At 41.3% G+C, this 17,301-nt stretch overlaps 1 protein-coding gene across 1 annotated transcript in view; it reads right to left on the bottom strand.

Annotated features, from left to right (window-relative positions):
* PCNX2 (pecanex 2) overlaps positions 1-16,155 on the bottom strand; it is a 304,655-nt gene extending 288,500 nt beyond the window's left edge. The window contains exon 1 of the mRNA XM_036102955.2: positions 15,910-16,155. Coding sequence (XP_035958848.2) covers positions 15,910-16,062 — 153 coding nt within the window. The 5' untranslated portion in view covers positions 16,063-16,155. The remainder of the gene's footprint in view (positions 1-15,909) is intronic.
* Between the last annotated feature and the right edge of the window lie 1,146 nt (positions 16,156-17,301).

The following is a 17,301-nucleotide window of genomic DNA, read 5'->3' on the forward strand; positions in this document are numbered from 1 at the left end:
GAGAAGATAATGAACTGCAGAGCTAGACTGAAGGAAAAAGAGGGAAATGAAGCCATGCAGAGAACACTGAGAAGCAATGAATGACAAGTGCAGGATGAGGAATGCCAGAATATCTTTCTTTGCACCATCCCTGGTTATGTTTACCATTCTTTACTGATCAGTGGGTTAGTAAACGGTGCAGTGTACACTGGGTGTCAAGCACACTGACTTCCAAATCAGCTATTATTTGTGCCACTCACAGAAGGTTATCCCACTTTCATGGACCCTCCTTACCAGTCATTCTAAACTCCGTGAATGCAAGGGCTGAGTCTCTCTGTACATCCCGCACTGCCTGACCCAGTCAGCACCGTGCCCTCTCTTGGCTTCAGCAGTTATGCCCGGCCCTGGTCTCCCTCATGTTCTAGGCTCCCAAACAATGGCAAGGACAAACTGTGCTTTCCTCGGGAGCTGACAAAGCCAAGTGCAGGGAGAAGTCACAAGAAGCAGCTGACTCATGGTAAGCTGCTGGGGCTTCCACCCTGGGCTACTTTAAGGTCCTCCTGAGATGACAAGTATGCAGAGGGAGAAAGGATCCTGCAGCCAAGACAGCACATCAAGGAGACCAGCGCCCTGAGAAGCAGTTTACGATCATGATGGAAAGGGGGACTTAGGCCCCCATCTCATGAGTCAGAGAGAGAAAGAATTCTTAAAGAATTGTGCTTAGTGGTGGGACTATGGAGTACACTTCTGTGAGAAGGAGTGCAGATATCTAAGACCTGAAGGTTTTCTGACAACCAAGAGATATGAAAAGGATTGTATGTCTCTTCTTTGGTGCAGCTCTGCTTCTCCATTTCTTTGCAGCTGGACACATGGATGCCCTCCACTCTGTTCCATTCTGGAGCCAACCACAGTCCAGTTGCAGGTCTGGGAGCAAGTCTTGTTCACAGAGCAGCTGCTCTGGGTAGTAGAGATGAGCTTTTCGGCATCCTGTATAGCTTCCATATTCCAGCATTAACGTCTGGTCCTCCTATAGGATGCATCCCACTCCTAAATGCATATCAATATATTATGATCTCATGGGTGCTTAAATGGACCCATCGTTGATGGGCACCTACAGGTTTGCCCCCATAGTCTTCTAACATAACTCTAGTATAATACAATAGCTTCTTTGACTTTAGACTCCTCTTCTACATTTTCTGGCCCAGACCTGGGATGTGCCATTTCTCCAAAGAGCCCTTGTTCATTTTGGAAGGAAATGGCATTTAGAGCCCAGAATCTGAGTGTGAGATTCGCACATTCTTATTGGGTTATCATTGCTTCTAGGTGTTTTATTTAATAGAGCTAAAAAATACATATTTTTAAGAAAAAAATAAATCATGATTTCAGTTGGGTATTTCCAATTCAAATGAAAAATTATAAGGTTCTATGTAATTTTTGGGATTTGATTTGTATGTTTTCTTTTATTGTCAAAATCTTGATTCCTCAAAATAATAACATAATTTCTTATTTTCTTTACATATATATATAATAAAATTTCAAAATAATAATACAAAATTTTATTGAGGGCAGTAAGAAAACTAAATTCAATTTAAGATTTCTTTGTGGTTCTCTTATCTTTAGATTATACCCCAGTAGCCTAGAAGCTCTGTGTTTATTTTTTTAACGATTTTATTTATTTATTTGAGTGAGAGAGCAGATCGAGAGAGAGAGAGCGAGAGAGCACGAGCAAGGGTGAGGGGCAGAGGGAGAGGGAGAAGAAGACTCCCCACTGAGCAGGGAGCCCGATGTGGGGCTCGATCCTAGGACCCTGAGTACACAACCTGAGCTGAAGGCAAACACTTAACCGACTGAGCCACCCAGACGCCCCAGAAGCTCTACGCTTAAAGTCATTTGAAATATTTTTTGAGTGTGCCACCAAACTATGAAACAAGTTCATTTCTTGTTTCTAGCTCTGTTGCTCTCCCCCATTCTTTCCCTCTGCTTATTTTTTATTAGTTTTTTAAAATGTATCCTTTTGTTGTGTCTTCTTGAAACATAAGCAACTGGATATATGCTTCATATTTCCCTCCTCCTTTTTAGTCTATACATAGCTTTCCTTTTTTTTTTTTCACAAGAGTGGGTCCTAGAGATCATTTTTATAGCGGCCTACTTCCTCATCCACATTTTTATAACTGTACAGCACTCTGCTATGTGGACGTATCATAATTCCATCAACCAGCTCCATATCAATAGAGATCTGTTTCTAGTCTTTTGCTATAACAAATAGTGCTTTGGTGATTCACCTTGTACATATATGCCTCTAAATTTTTGAGAAGGGCTATTTATTTAAAATACATTAGGTGGGGATTGCCTGGGTGGTTTGGTCAGTTAAGCATCCAACTCATGATTTCAGCTCAGGTCATGATCTCAGGGGCTTGAGATCAAGTCTCACATGGGGCTCCCCCCTCAGCAGGGAGTCTGCTTGAAATTCTCTCTCTCTCTCTCTGCCTCTCCCCCCAACTCGTGCATGTTCTCTCTCTCTCTCTCTCTCTCTCTCTCAAATAAATAAATAATTATAAAAAATAAAAAAATTAAGTAATTAGGTATTATCTTTTAAATCTCTGCTATCTAGATATGCCAAAATCACGTTATTTTAATGTGTACTCCTTGGATTATTAGTAAAATAATCATTCACATGTTTATTGGTTATATGTGTATGTACCTATGTATATTTCTGTGTCAACTCTCTGTTTATGTCCCTTTTCAAGGCGTTTATATTTCTTTATTTATTCTTACTTATCCATAAGAGCCATGTAAGGATGATAAGTGCCATGAGGACAAGAGCCAGATCCAACTTGTTCTCCATTATACTCTCAACACCCAGCCTGGTATCCAGCAAATAGTTACTCAAAAATATTAGTGAATAAATCAATATTTATGATAGCAATGCATGTCTATATGTTTTAAATTTTTCTCATCTTAACAATTTTGCCACTTGGGGAAGTTATTTGACCTCTGTAAATCTGTTTCTTCTGTGAGATGAGAATAATAGTTCTTAACAGGGTCGTTAATTATTTTATTAATACATTTTCTAAAATGTAATAAGCACTCAAATGTTAGTGTCACTTATTCTCACCATCATCATCACTCTCAGCTATGCATCATTCATCAAACCGTGGAATAAAAAGTCCAGATATGATGTATTCATGACAGAGCAAAGGGCAAAAGAGCAAATGTCTTTATTGTCTGTATAGGCAGTTAGGAGTGTTAATAATAATACATAATAAGAAAAAACAATTCTGAAATAAGCCAAGACAGTTGTTTTTTTGAGAAAATATTTGTGTCAGGGATATTTCCTATAGGCAGGGATTTTGTTCTTCCCTGATTGTCTAGTATCTAATTGCCATCTTGAAAGGAAGAAGACATTATCAAAAGATGAGGAAGACCAAAGGCAAAAAAGGATTGGTTCTATTGATTTTCTTTTGAGAAGGTAAAGATTTGGGGGAAGAACTAAAACATATGCATGATCCAATACAAAAAAATTACTCAGGTCCCTCACAATCCAAAACTTCCATATTTAAGAACAATCAATATCAATAAATGAGTTAAAATCATTTTCGTTTGATCCAGTGGTCTTTTTAAAGTACAAGTTTCCCATGATGGGGAAAAAGTTTATAATTATTACACAAATGCCACAAAAATACATAATTGCCACATAAATAATAAAACAAAGATTATCCTGGAAACAACAGCAATTTGAACTTCAATGAAATCCAGTACAAAGAATAACACCTGGGTTTTCAAACTCCATTTTTAATGATCTGGATCCTGGCCACAACGTTGCAGTGAGTATACTGAAATAAGCCTGACCACAAACTGTATATGCACTACCAAAACTGTATCTTTTCTTACCAATTAGATTCCATTAGTGGAAAGAGAAGTTTGATCATCCCTTGTGTACAAAGTACTACACCAGGGACAAAGGGGAAGTCAAACTGCATCCCCACCCTCAAGATTCCTGCAGAGTTGGTGGAGAGATAAGCCTCTCTTGAATCCAAACTTCTCTCCAGATATTGTGCCATTTCTCTGCTCCCTGCATGAAAGAACCATCCTTACCAGCTGTCTTCATTCCTTCACCTCCCTTTGCCTCTTAAACACACAGCAATCTGGCTTCAACTCCCCAGCACTCCACTGAAAATGTTCTTGTCAATGTCTCTAAAAGTCAACATTTAATGCAAGACGCCATGGTCTCCAGTCTTTCCCTTGCCTCACCCATACCACCTCTTTGCCCTATGTCTGCATAGAGAGCTCCTTGGACCTCACCTTCTGAAACGTAATAAGCACCCAAATGTTAGTATCACTTATCATCACCATCACCATCACCATCATCTATGCATCATTCATCAATACCATGGAATAATAAATTCAGATATGGTGTTTTGAGAAGAAGCAGAGAACAATAGGGCAAATGTTTTTATTGCCTGCATAGAAAGGTAAAGATTTGGAGATCAAATCTTCTCTCTTTCTACACATCTTCTCTAGGAGCTCTCACTCAGTCCCTTGACAGTAAATATAATCTCTACATGGATGATTTTCAAATTCTTATCTCTAGCTACTATTGCTTCCTTAAGGTCCCCACGCCTGTATCTGACTATCTACTCAACATCTCCACTTTGATGTCTAAAAGAAAACTCCAAACTAACATGTCTAAAATTAGATGTTTGGTTTCCCAACCCTTTCCACCAACTCTCCTCTCCTACCTTTCCCATCTTAGGCAATGGTAGCTCATACACCTGCTGCTCAAACCAGATAACCTTGATTCCTCCCTCATCCTCACTCCTCCACCCCCAAAACAAACTTATCACTAAATCTTATGAAAATACATTCACATGTCTCCATCTTAATGCCACCACCGTCTCTTGGCTGGACTACTAAAAAAGGCTGCGAACTTCCCCTTCTATTCCTGCTCTTTCTCTAATCTACTTTCTACCCAGCAGCCAGAGAAAATTTTTTATAAAGTAAAACAACGTATCTTTGAAATGTGTTTTCTGAACCATGTTAAGGTTTTATACTTCCAAAAATTATTAAATCAACAAGGATGAAGGGAAAAAATTAAAATTATATACCCACAGGTGGACGTAAACATTCATCAAACTGACAATATACCTACAAAAACAAATCGAAAAATAAAAGAATGAATCCTATACAAATACCGAATCATTATGTGGTACACCTGAAACTAATACAATTTTAAATCTGAATTAAAAAAAAAATTTCAAAGAATTAATCCAATTAACTTTATTTTTTTTAAAGATTGTATTTATTTATTTGAGAGAGAGAGAGAGGGAGCTCACGAGTGGGGGAGGGGCAGAGGGACAAGCAGAATCCTCACTGAGTGGGAGCCCAACACGGGGCTCAATCCCAGGACCCTGAGATCATGACCTGAGCCTAAGTCAGACACCTAACCGTCTGAGCCACCCAGGCGTCCCAATCCAAATAATTTTAGAACACAATACTCTCATTAGCACACTACTCATATATTCTTAAAGAATAATAATAAAAACTCAAAGCAAGCTTGAACTTTACTGAAAGATTTTGTTTTGGTCGTGGTATGGGAGTAGTACTTCCTGTGTATATTTCATGTTGAAAAAATGATATTTTTGGCAACCAGAGTTCTCCTTGTGGGAAAAAGTAGATACAAATGTGAAAGGAGTAAAGAAGAGGAAGAATCCTTTGATTTGGATCAGATTAAAGGTTTCAGAATAAACTCTCAATAGATAGATGGATAAAGAAATACATAGATAGACAGACAGACAGACAGATAAGCTCCCCCAGCTCTGGGACCCAAAGTAAAGAAAATCTAGCAGTAATGAACACAACTACTGCTGCCCTCAATCTTGGTTTCCAAATGTCATTCCCCACTAAAAGGATCCAGATTCCTTAGAAAAATGGCTGCTTTTTCCAGGGCTGGGTTGGGAAAAGTATAAGCTAGACCTGGACTATCTTGCTGAGCCAGAAAGCCAGAAAGTACTCAGAACCTGCTGGGGGCATATCCAAAGGATGCAGGAACTGCTCAAAGTCCCACTTGCCAAGTTGTGTGTAATTTGAATATCAAAAAGAATGATCATAGGAACAGATTTTAACCCATTGAATTAAAAAAACGAGTCTAGGAGCACTACCAAGCACAAGAAAACTACAGGGGCAGGGGGAAAGGGAAAGCTTTTCTTTACAGAAGAATACCAATAAATAGAAAATCACTATTTTGCAACCACCGTTGCAATAATTATTTTAGGCAAGAATCAATGTATATTACCACCACTGAGTGAAAGATTTGGGTGAATACAATAATATATACAGCCTCTAGATTTCTCCTCACAGATTACTTATTAAATACAAAGGGACAAATAGGTACCTTTATAATAGATTAATGTAGGTGACATCCCCTTAACCAGTGACCAAACTTAACAGCACTAACAGTCGGAGGAGGATGTCACATGCCAGTGATGTTATGCATGACAAGGATACATTACTTATGCAGATTTCATGCCAAAAAAAGCATAATCACACATCTAATCTCAAGGAAATGATCCAAAATATCTAAATTAAGGACCAGTCTACAAAACATCTTTCAATGCCACAAAAGAAAACAAAAAGGCTTGAAGAACTCATTCTAGAATAAAGTGCGATTTAGAGACATGACAACTGGAAGCAATGTATGATCCGTGACTAAATCCTGGATACAGAAAAACAAAACAAAAAGCTCCAGCTATGTAGGGCACAATTGGGAAAACAGGAAACTGGATGGGAATTATACATTAGACAACATTAGATCAATAAAACTTCTTTTGTGCATGATAATTATGTGGGAGAATGTCCTTCTCCTTAAGGAATAGCTGCTGACGTTTTTAGGGAGAAAGTGTCCTTTTTTTAGAAGTTTTTTTTTTTAATTCACTTATTTAAGACAGAGAGAGAGTGCACATACAAGCAGGGTAAGGGCAGAGGGAGAGGGAGAGGGAGAGAATCCTCAAACTCCCCACTGAGTACAAAGCCCAACACTGGCTCCATCCCAGGACTCCAAGATCATGACCAGAGCTGAAATCAAGAGTCGGATGCTGAACCAACTGAGCCACCCAGGCGCCCCAGGGAGTGTCTGATGCCTGCAACTTATTCTGAAATGATACAGCAACTTATTCATGAAATTATCATGAAATGAAAAAATGGATAAATATACGAAGAGAATAATGAAGCAAATGTGGCAAAATATTAAGAATTGGTGAATCTAAGTGAAGAGCATATAGTATCCATTCAGTATTTTTGCAACTTTTTTATGCACAAGAAACTTTTTGAAAATAAAAATTGGGGAATAAAAAAAATAACACACTACTACAAATTTGACCCAAAAACACAAAAGAAAACAAAAATGAAAAACCAGCATCAGTGTGTCTCACTATATTGAGAATTTGATCCAAATTCCTCATGGTCTACCCATTTTCATTTGGCTAACTCCTTAGGCATTTGTCAGGTCTCAGATCAGAAGTCATTTTCTCTGAGAAACCTTCCCTAAATACGAAAGCCAGGATGGGGTCTCCCATCTTTACTATACAGCACTTTGTACTTCTCGTATAATAATGATTATCATTGTTTTATTTATGTCTATTTGCCTCTATCTGCGGACTTCATGAGGAGAGATACTAATCTATCTTTTGTCTGTTGTTTCCCCAATATCTATCAGAACACCTGGCACTTAGTTTGCAATCATAGACATAAGTGCTGTCCAACAAATATGTCCAATTCCTCCCTGGACACATGGTACGACTGCCCTTTCCTCTCCCTTTGGAGTTAGGTATGACCATGCAACTTGCCCTGACCAAGAAGTCTGAGTGCAGAGGTAGTTGCCATTTCCAGGCAGGATCTTCAAGAGTGACTGCACGGCCTTCTCTTTTTCCCTCCTTCCATCACGGTGACTGGCAATGATCAGCCAGGGTGAGGATGATGGGGAGCAGACCCTTAGCCAACCCAAAATGGAGGTTCTATTAGCCTAGGTGCCTACATGCCTACAATGAGCAGGACCCCCAGCTAACCATGCCCCCCACCCCCTACTAATCATGTTGGACATATAATGTGAATAAAAAATAAACTTGGTAAAGCTAAAGAGATTTTAAGGTTATTTGTTACATCAGCACAAACTAGAACATCCTGACTGATACATATATGTTCAAACACTCAATGAAACTTAATACAAATAGCCAAATATTCACATTAGGGTAAAGATCATATGAAAATCTAAGTATTTCATAGGAGACAGGTCAAATAAATTACCCTTTATGCCTACAGTGGAACTATGTAAACATTAAAAATAATGATGTAGCTCTTTATGTATTGATGTCTGAGATGTTCCATAAAGCGGAAAAATAAGAATATATGTCCAGACAAATGACTGCATACGTATATAACAAAATACTCATTTGGAAGTGTTGATCAAAAAGCCAAGATAGGATAGAAATTGGATTCCAACCAACTTCTGGATCAAACCACATCTAGAAACTTCTAAATGGGTTATGAAAATGAATTAGATGACTCTAAAATCTCTCACCCAAAATGAGGATGCAATACAACCCAGAAGGAGAGGACTTGGGGAGATTTTTCGAAGGGACCAATGGTATTCAGTGAGTCCTGTGTCTGCATCTGCCCCAATCAACACAGAAAGGCTACAGTGGGACCACTCAGAGACCTACTATGGGTCCCCCCACAATCTGGGTGGGGAGTGGGAAGGACAATTTGAGTAGTGTCTGACTCCTTCCCAAAAGAGCTAAAAGATGCGAGACCAGCTGGCTCACTGCTCTGATGGAGGGACAAAGGGGAAGTTGCTATGTGTGAGCTTGGCCTCCCTCCCAGGGTATGATGGGAGAGGGTATGTGAGTGTTCACATGGGCTCTGTGTGCAAGTCTGCAGGAGTTTGCTTTAGAGAACGTCCCAAAGGGCTGCCAGAGTGGGGAGGCCCTGCAGAAGCCACTTCGGTGAACTGCCAATTCTGAGAGACGGTGCAAGTATTAGCAACCAGGCAGAACACAGATGCAGCCGCCTTCCTCAAAGAACTGAAAGGGACAGAGCACTGGCAAGAAGAACAGGGTCTCTGAAGGACCCGGGGAAGGGCCTTGCCAGAGAGGTTCAGCTGAGAATACATGCCATACTTCCAGAGCCCAGAGCCAGCTTACCACTGTGCCAGTCAACAAAGAACTTTCCAGCTCATCAAGACTAAAGGCATCAGAAACATCAACCAATGTGTGAGGGAGGAGGAGAGTGGGACACAGCATGCCATCCTTAGACCCATTCCTGCCAGTAGAAATGACTGAATGGTTGGAGCTTTGATTACCGTACAGAACTGGACATTCTGAAATCTCAGTCAAGTCTGTGGTTTGTTCCTTAAAGCAACTATACGACTTTTATTACTTGTGAGCTAAAGTCCTGGGGCTTGCGCATGCTTTTATCCAGTAGAGAAAAAACCCTCTATAGAGAGCAAACCACAAGGGCAACAGAGAACAAAGAAGGTTGCTTTATGATTCAACCCAGTATCCCCACACCAAACTTGCCCCACCTGTGTATAAAATGTCCTTGGAACAACACACAGGAGGCTGTGTGTGGTGCTGGCCTCTCGGACAAGAGGCAAGTTAACTTCTCACTAGATGGTCTTGTGCACATTTTCAGAGTTTGTATCTCTTCATGCCAACGTGCAGGATGTAAATGCCCATGTTGTGAAATTACCCATTATTAGGTGGCTGGCTGGCTGGTAAGAGCACCAAGGCTGGGACTCTCACTTTGGTTACGTCACAACTGCCCACACATCCTGATGCATGTTAACTACCCTCTCTGTGCCAATACCATCACCTGTAATATGGGAATAATGGCAGTGCCTCTCTGGGCTGTGGGGACGAGATGGCCGAATGCACGCAGAGCTCTCATGAGAAGGCCCGCCTTATACGTGTTTGGGGAGCATTGGCTGTTGCTACCGCCTATTCCAACAGCTTATAATAATACACTAAACGTTAAAGGGGAAAGATTTATCAGAAAACAAGGGAAAAATCTGAGTACCACTAAGAACTGTCCATTTTATTCTTCCATCGGATGTGGGAAAGAGATTCAGACAGGATAAAATGGTTAATACTTAAAAGTAACCATCTGAGAAACCAAGAGCTTAAAATCAGGAAAACAATCATCACTTGATAAGTGTCAACTTCCCTGCAAAAAAACAAACAAATAAACAAACAAATAAACAAAAACAAAACAAAAAAAACCCATCAAGGGTATTAAAGTATTAGACATCACAACTGGAAAAACTAATGGTATATCTGAGGAGAGCAGCATCCAAATATAACTAGTTACTAATTGGGGAGAAATCTCAAAAAGCTCTAAGGGAAGTGGGGGTGGGTTGGGAGACATAAATTTAACCACCAGAAAATTAGTCATGAACTTGAAATACTGGAACAGAAAGAGAGGGAGAAAGAGCACTATTTTTGGAGGGTGCTTCAGAGGCCGACATCCCAGGACGAGGCAGGCGCTAGTTCCGTGGCCACAGACACAAAACACAACCTGCCCACAACATCCATGTGGCTAAGTGGCCGAGGACAAGGATGAGCAGGAGGCATTTCGCAGAAAGGTGGCAATCATCACTCAGGATAGGGGTTATTACCCTGGAGAGACCGAAGATGACTGCCCTGGGATACCCCAGGGATGGACAGACCCCCCTAGTAAAAGGGCTGACATCAGGAAAGCAAAGCCATCGTGGAGCCCAGACCTTTGCATACATAGTCCAAACAGCCATCTGGAGCAGCAAAATTTTAAAGACAACTGCATGGGATGGCGTTGAGCCCAAATCTAGAAGGCTTGGGTCTGCACTTCTTCAGAGGCCCAGGGCCAGGAAAGAATGCCTTTAAGCATCTGCAAGGTGTAGCTGCCTCACCTTTAACCCCTGTTTGTTGCAGGCAGGTGAGGGCAGGAGGCAGGTGAGGGCGGGAGGCAGGTGAGGGCGGGAGGCAGGTGAGGGCGGGAGGCAGGTGAGGGCGGGAGGCAGGTGAGGGCGGGAGACAGGTAAGGGTGGAAGGAAGGAAGTTCAGACATGCAAGTAAGTTATGGGAAAGTACAAAGGATCAGATGAGAATAAATAAGCTCCCAAAGGTAGAAAGACCAGATAACCAGCTTCTCAGAGTCAAAAGAGAGAGAGTATGGTCCATGTGATTCAATAGCAGAAAAAGCCTTTACGGAGAAATTGAGTATAAATACTAGGACTGACCAGGATGAGAGGTAACCTTTTGGGAAGAGCAGCAATGTCAGGTACATGTAACAAAGTGACAATGACCAAGCAGACCCAGCCAGGCCTGCCATGTAAGGTTGTGCAAGTTGTGTTTTGCACAAAGGCTTCCTCCAGTTGACAGGGTCAAATGGTGACTGAGGTTTAGTCCCCAAGTCCTGAGCCAGGAAAGGGTCACTTTTTGAACACAACATCTTTTCATAATTCATGCAAAGGCATTTTAGATGTTAGAAGTGGGAGTGGAAGGAGGGGTACAAAGAAATATAAAACCTAAGGAAAAATAATTATGTACCCGAATGGAGGACTGGCTCCAGACTATAATAGCAGAGTGGTTGACCAGTTGTAACAATACCAGGCAGCAGACATAGAATGCTTACTTTATGTCTAGTGCTACACTGACACATGATAGATCATTACAGCAATTGGAAATGAAGTGGTTCCTATCAAAGGAAGACTCCAACACTAAATTAAAAAGCAGAACTGGAAACAGAGCAAGAGTAGCTAAAATAAAAGAAAATGAGGGGCGCCTGGGTGGCTTAGTGGGTTAAGCATCTGCCTTCAGCTCAGGTCATGATTCCAAGGTCCTGGGATCGAGCCCCGCATCGGGCTCCCTACTCAGCACAGGAGCCTGCCTCTCCCTCTCCCACTCCCCACTGCTTGTGTGCTCTCTCTCTCTCTCCCTTCTGTCTGTCAAATAAATAATAAAATCTTTTAAAAAAAAAAGGAAATGAAAATGAAAGGCAACATAAAGTTAGAGTCATAAGATAAAAGACAGGCTTTCTCTTTGAAAATCGAATATAATTTTGCCCTGCAAAGGGTCTTGAAGAATATCAAGGTTCCACCCCATTTTTTCCACTACTCAACACTTCGTCTGCTTGGGTTACTCATACTGCCACTGGGATAATGAGAATGCCACTTTATGTGGACCTACTGTTTCAGGGAATTCAAATGCTCTCACATGTACCAAGTCTAGCAGCACAGTGTTGTGCGAAGGCCAAGAACTCGGTTACAACAGGACCTCAACTAAAATTCCAGATTTTACCCCCTTGTCTAGATGACCTTAGGCAAGTAGCCCACTCCCTCTGGATTTCAGTTGCTAAATATCTAAAATGAAACACACACTCCCCATTTTACAGATGCTAAAACTGAGGCATGCAGAAGTGAAGTAATTGACAGGTGGTAGAGCAGGGATGCCTTTTGACACTAGCCTAGAGCTGTCAGAACATACACAGGGTCAGAATCATACCCGTGGTATTACTGTTCTAAAGCTCCATATGAATTTCCATTCATTATCTCAAAAGAATTAGTACAAGAACATGTGTAATAAATGAAAGTTTAAGTATCTCTAATGACAAATGCATCTTTCAGTTTGTCCAAAAGAAAGTCACACTGATAATAAATCAAAACTCTTTCCAAATTGTCTTAATGCTTTTAGTTGAGCATTTCCCCAAAATATGTAAATAGCTTATGAATGCTAATAAATAATCTACTTTCCACATTATCAACCAGGCCTACGTAAACTCTAGGGCTCAGAGATAAGTTTGCCTCAATAGTTAATAATAAAGTTTTAATTTACAAACTCAAAGTCCTCATTAAATTAAAAGGTGGATTTTCCCTACAGTAGAACTATCTTGATTAAACATGTTTACACTCAAATTGTGCAAAAACCAGAAAAGTCCAGGGCCCCTTAAATAACAGAATTTCAAATAAGCCCTTGCTATCAGTGAGCAGCGAGGTAGCTTTTCTGGACTAAGTTCCTCTAAGTGGAACAAACTGAAAAAGATGTTAACAATCGCAGGCAGGCACTGAAGTGCAGAAGAATATATTTAAACATCAAGACCTAGAGAACAGAACCCTCATCTGGAGAAGGAGGGTCTTTTATTGCCAAAGTCACTTTCAGAGACCAGACAACCAGAGAAATAAAAGGCTAACTTGCATTTTTGGGAAGATATATTAAAAAGTAGCATAATGACAAATGCACTCCCATAAAATTATTCTGTAATACTTGAAAGCACACTGGCAAAAAGATACAAAAATTTTGGCATAACTGGTTTGATCCAAAAAATCCAATGTAAGAGTAGCATTATTTAAGGTATCGAGTTTTTACTTTCTAAACTCTTGAGATCTAGACAAAAATTATTTTAAAATAGCATTAAAGAGAAACTTAACTAAGGACAATTTCCTATTCACAAATACAAGTTAGAAATCAAGCTACTCAATAAAGCATAATTAGGTAGAAATTAAGGGTTCTGATCACATTTATACATCAAATCTCAAAAGGAGTTACATAAAAATGAGCCCATATGCCTAAAAAAATCTGTAGGAATATACATTAAATGCTAATGTGGTTGTTGCTGAGGAGTGGGATTAGAAGTAGAATATATATTGCTTTCATGATCAGAAATACTCAAAATATATAGTAAGGTAGAAAATATCATGCTGGATGGAACAGGAAGAGAGGCAGGTTGATTTTATTTCCACCAGTTTATTATATATGAGCTAACTGTTAACCAAATGCAGGGCACTTCGCTAGATGCAACAAGAAAAACCAAGATGAATCAACAAAATCAAAACACATGCCCTCAAAAAGCTCATGATCTAGGAGTAGAGGTAAAATACAGGTTCCAACAACTAAGTACAAAGCAGAACTCAAAATGTGCTATTGTACTAACAGTAAATACAGAATGGTAGAAGGGCAAGAGAGAAAAGAAATTAATTCTAGCTGAATGGAAATCAGGGAAGCTGAGACAGAGAAGGATGGAGAGATTCTGGCAAGTGAATGATGAGAGAAGGGGAGGGAAAAAAAGCCCAGTTCATATTGAGCAGTCGCTATGTGCCAGGTACTGAGAAGTACTTTCATTCATTCATTCAATCAACTATTCATTTATTCAATCAATCAATCAACGTTCATATTTGCCCTATAAGGAGGTACTATTATCCCTGCTTTACAAACCAGGAAGCTGAAGCTTGCTCAAGCTCACATAACTAGTAAGCAGAAGAACCAGGACTGAACCCAACTTTGTGTTCCTCATCACTCAGTTATGCTGCCCCTCTAGACAAAGAAAAAACATCAAGATCTATAGGCCAGGAAAAAATAATGAGCAAGGTCATAGGAGAAGAAGTAAACTTAGATTTATTGAAGGTACCTATGGATCAGCTTCTGTATCTTCATACCTTTTATATGAAAATTTACTCACTTTTCCTGTGATATGATCATGATCACATCCATTTTAAGGCTGAGAAAACTAAGGTTTAGATAGGTCAAACATCAGGCCAAACAGCTACTATGCAGCAAAACAGAAATTTAAACCAAGTCTGAGAATCCAATCCTGGGGCAAGCCAGACAGATGGATAAAAGTGTCTCATTTAAGCTCCAAAACAACACTGTACATCTGGTAACATTATTTTTCTCATTTTACAGCTAAGAAAATGAAAAATAAGATAAGGTATGTAAATTCTCCAAGTTCACCAGAACTGGTAAGAGGTGGACCCAAAATTTAAGCCTGATTTCAGAGCCAGAATTCTGACCCTCTGGATAAAATGCCAGAAAGAGTAAACAGGAGCCAAATCATGGACAGCCTCTAATGTCACACTTGGAATCGATCAGCTGTGCAAACTTACTGAAGATTTTTGGTGGGGAGAACATGATTAAATTACATTTTAGGAATAAAGTTCTTCAAGACACATATCAAAATTAGATTCCTTGGCACACAACGTTTAATAAGACATGGAGCACCTTACCTTTACAGCTTCTCAAATAAGGTTAATCACTGTTTCAATTAGGTATATTTAATTTACCCAAGAAGGTTATCTCTGTAGTGGTTCTGCAAGCACTCAACTATGGTAACCCTCTTAAAGCGTCAAGCCCCAACTAGGTACTGTAATACTTGGCATAAACTACATTAGATTTTCCCATTATTCTATCTTTCTATAGATTTCTTCACATAGTGGTGTAGAAATTGGAAGTTAAGTAATTGATAATTGAAACTGCCTTCTCAAAGCAAAACAGGAAGAGAGGGAGGGGGCAAGAAGATCAACAACTGAAATAGGTTTGCTTTTCACAATTCATTTTGCATTTTGGCTATCATGCCCAGCTAACCAGCCAGGAGGCCTAGGATTTTCCACTTCCAAAACAGGTTCAACATCCCCCAGCGACAAGCAGAGTCTGACTCATCCTAACAGCCAGCATCAATTCTTAATGAGTCCCAGAGCTCCCAAAGTCCTTTCTACTTTTCCTGCCAGTGAGTCCCTGGCCCCCTTTCCCTCTGTCCCAAATTCCTTAAGACCTTCCTCATTTCACCTCTTTTCTTTTAAACTGAGGTGTAACTGACATACAGTGTTATATTCGTTTGTGGCGTGTAACATAGTCGACATTTGTATACATTGCGAAATGGTCGTCACGATAAGTCCAGTTACCATCTGTCACCTTACAAAGTTAATACCATATTATAGACTGCATTCCCCATGCTGTATATTGCATCCCCACGACTTATGTATCTTTTAACAGTACGTTTATACTTCTTAACCCCACCCCTTAAGAATCACTGCCAAGCCGTTCCACCAGGAGGCAGACACGCAGGTTTTGGTGGCTTTCTCCCGTCTTCCCTCCATCCTCACGTCTCCCCGGCTCGAACCTCCCCACTCACCAGATGCAGGGCCAAGGGCAGCAGAAGCAGGAAGAGCCACAGGTAGAGGTGGCAGCTGTTGGTAAACTCGCTCTGCTCCGGGTCGTGGTACCAGCCGCCGGTGAGCGCGGCCCACACGCCCTGCCGGAGCAGCTGCAGCGCCTGGGACACCATGCCTGCGGCGACCCGGGGCCGGCGCGCCCCGCTGCACGCCGCCCGCCGCTGCCGGTCCCCGGGCGCGCTCGGCTCTAACACCCAGGCCCCCGGGCGGCGCCACCGCCGCCGCCGCCGCCGCCGCCGCCTCCCCCTCCTTCCGCCCCGTGACTGAAGCTCGAGCTGCTCTTCGGCCCGGACCCGCGAACCGCGGCGCCGGACTCGGCTGCTGCCGCGGGGCAGGTGGGCGCCATGTCCGAGGGAGGAAGGATTTTCCCATGGTTCTCAGAGGCGGCCGCTTAGAGGATGCTCCACAGGCTCCGCCCAGCGCCCGCCCAGACTCCTTCCAATAGGCCTGCCGGCGGGGTGGAAACATTTCTGAGTCCCTCCAGCCTCTCTTCTTTGGCTCTGCCCGCAGCCCCCTCTTTTCCTCCCCATCCTCTTATTAGGGGGTCTGAACGGCTGAAAAAAATCAAAGATGTTCTCATGCAGAAGAGACAAACCAAGACCCGTTCTTTTCCCTTTTCCCCTTTTGCTTCCTGCACCAAAAATATTTATGTAACCAAGATCCTGCCACACATCATTCAATGTAATTTCTCCCCCCTGAACACTGCCTGCACAGGTTCATTCTCCTTAATTAACCGCTGACCTCAGACGTTCAACTAGTCAGCCTACGCCCTACCTGTGCCTTTGGCACTGACCTTTTCGCCTCCCCGACCTTTTCCCCTCTTCCCCTCTGTTGTCCAGCTTGGCAGATAAAGAAGATAACCACCTTCCTGGAATAATTTCAAGAGCCTCAGTTAGACTTGTCTTTTTATATTTTGCCTAGAACATAATCCCAGTCATCAATCGACTACTTACAATGTTAGCCTAAGTCTTTCTATACTGTTTAGATAGGAAGACCCACTAGAAGACATCAGGGAACTAATAACCTTTAAGCTTTTATATTATTTTATAATTTATAGTAGATAAATTTCAAATTCTCTTCTGAAAGTGGGTTTTGGACAAGAACGAGATAAATGGGAACTCATCTTTAGAGTGAGGAAAGGAAACTCTCATTATTAGTCATTGATAACTTCAAGTACATGAGTTTCAGATTCTTGCAGAGAACAGGTTTTGGAAAGGGAGGAGATAAAAAGGAACTTGTCTTGATGAGGAATGAGCAGAGGAAGCCCTGTGTGAGTTAGGGCCTTTGGGCAAGAGCAAGGATTAGAAGGTTCTGTGGTCCCCAAACATGCCTTTCCCGTGTCCTCTGTCCCA

This window comes from Halichoerus grypus, chromosome 7 (assembly GCF_964656455.1).
Source record: "Halichoerus grypus chromosome 7, mHalGry1.hap1.1, whole genome shotgun sequence".
In the NCBI taxonomy this organism is placed as follows: domain Eukaryota; kingdom Metazoa; phylum Chordata; class Mammalia; order Carnivora; family Phocidae; genus Halichoerus; species Halichoerus grypus.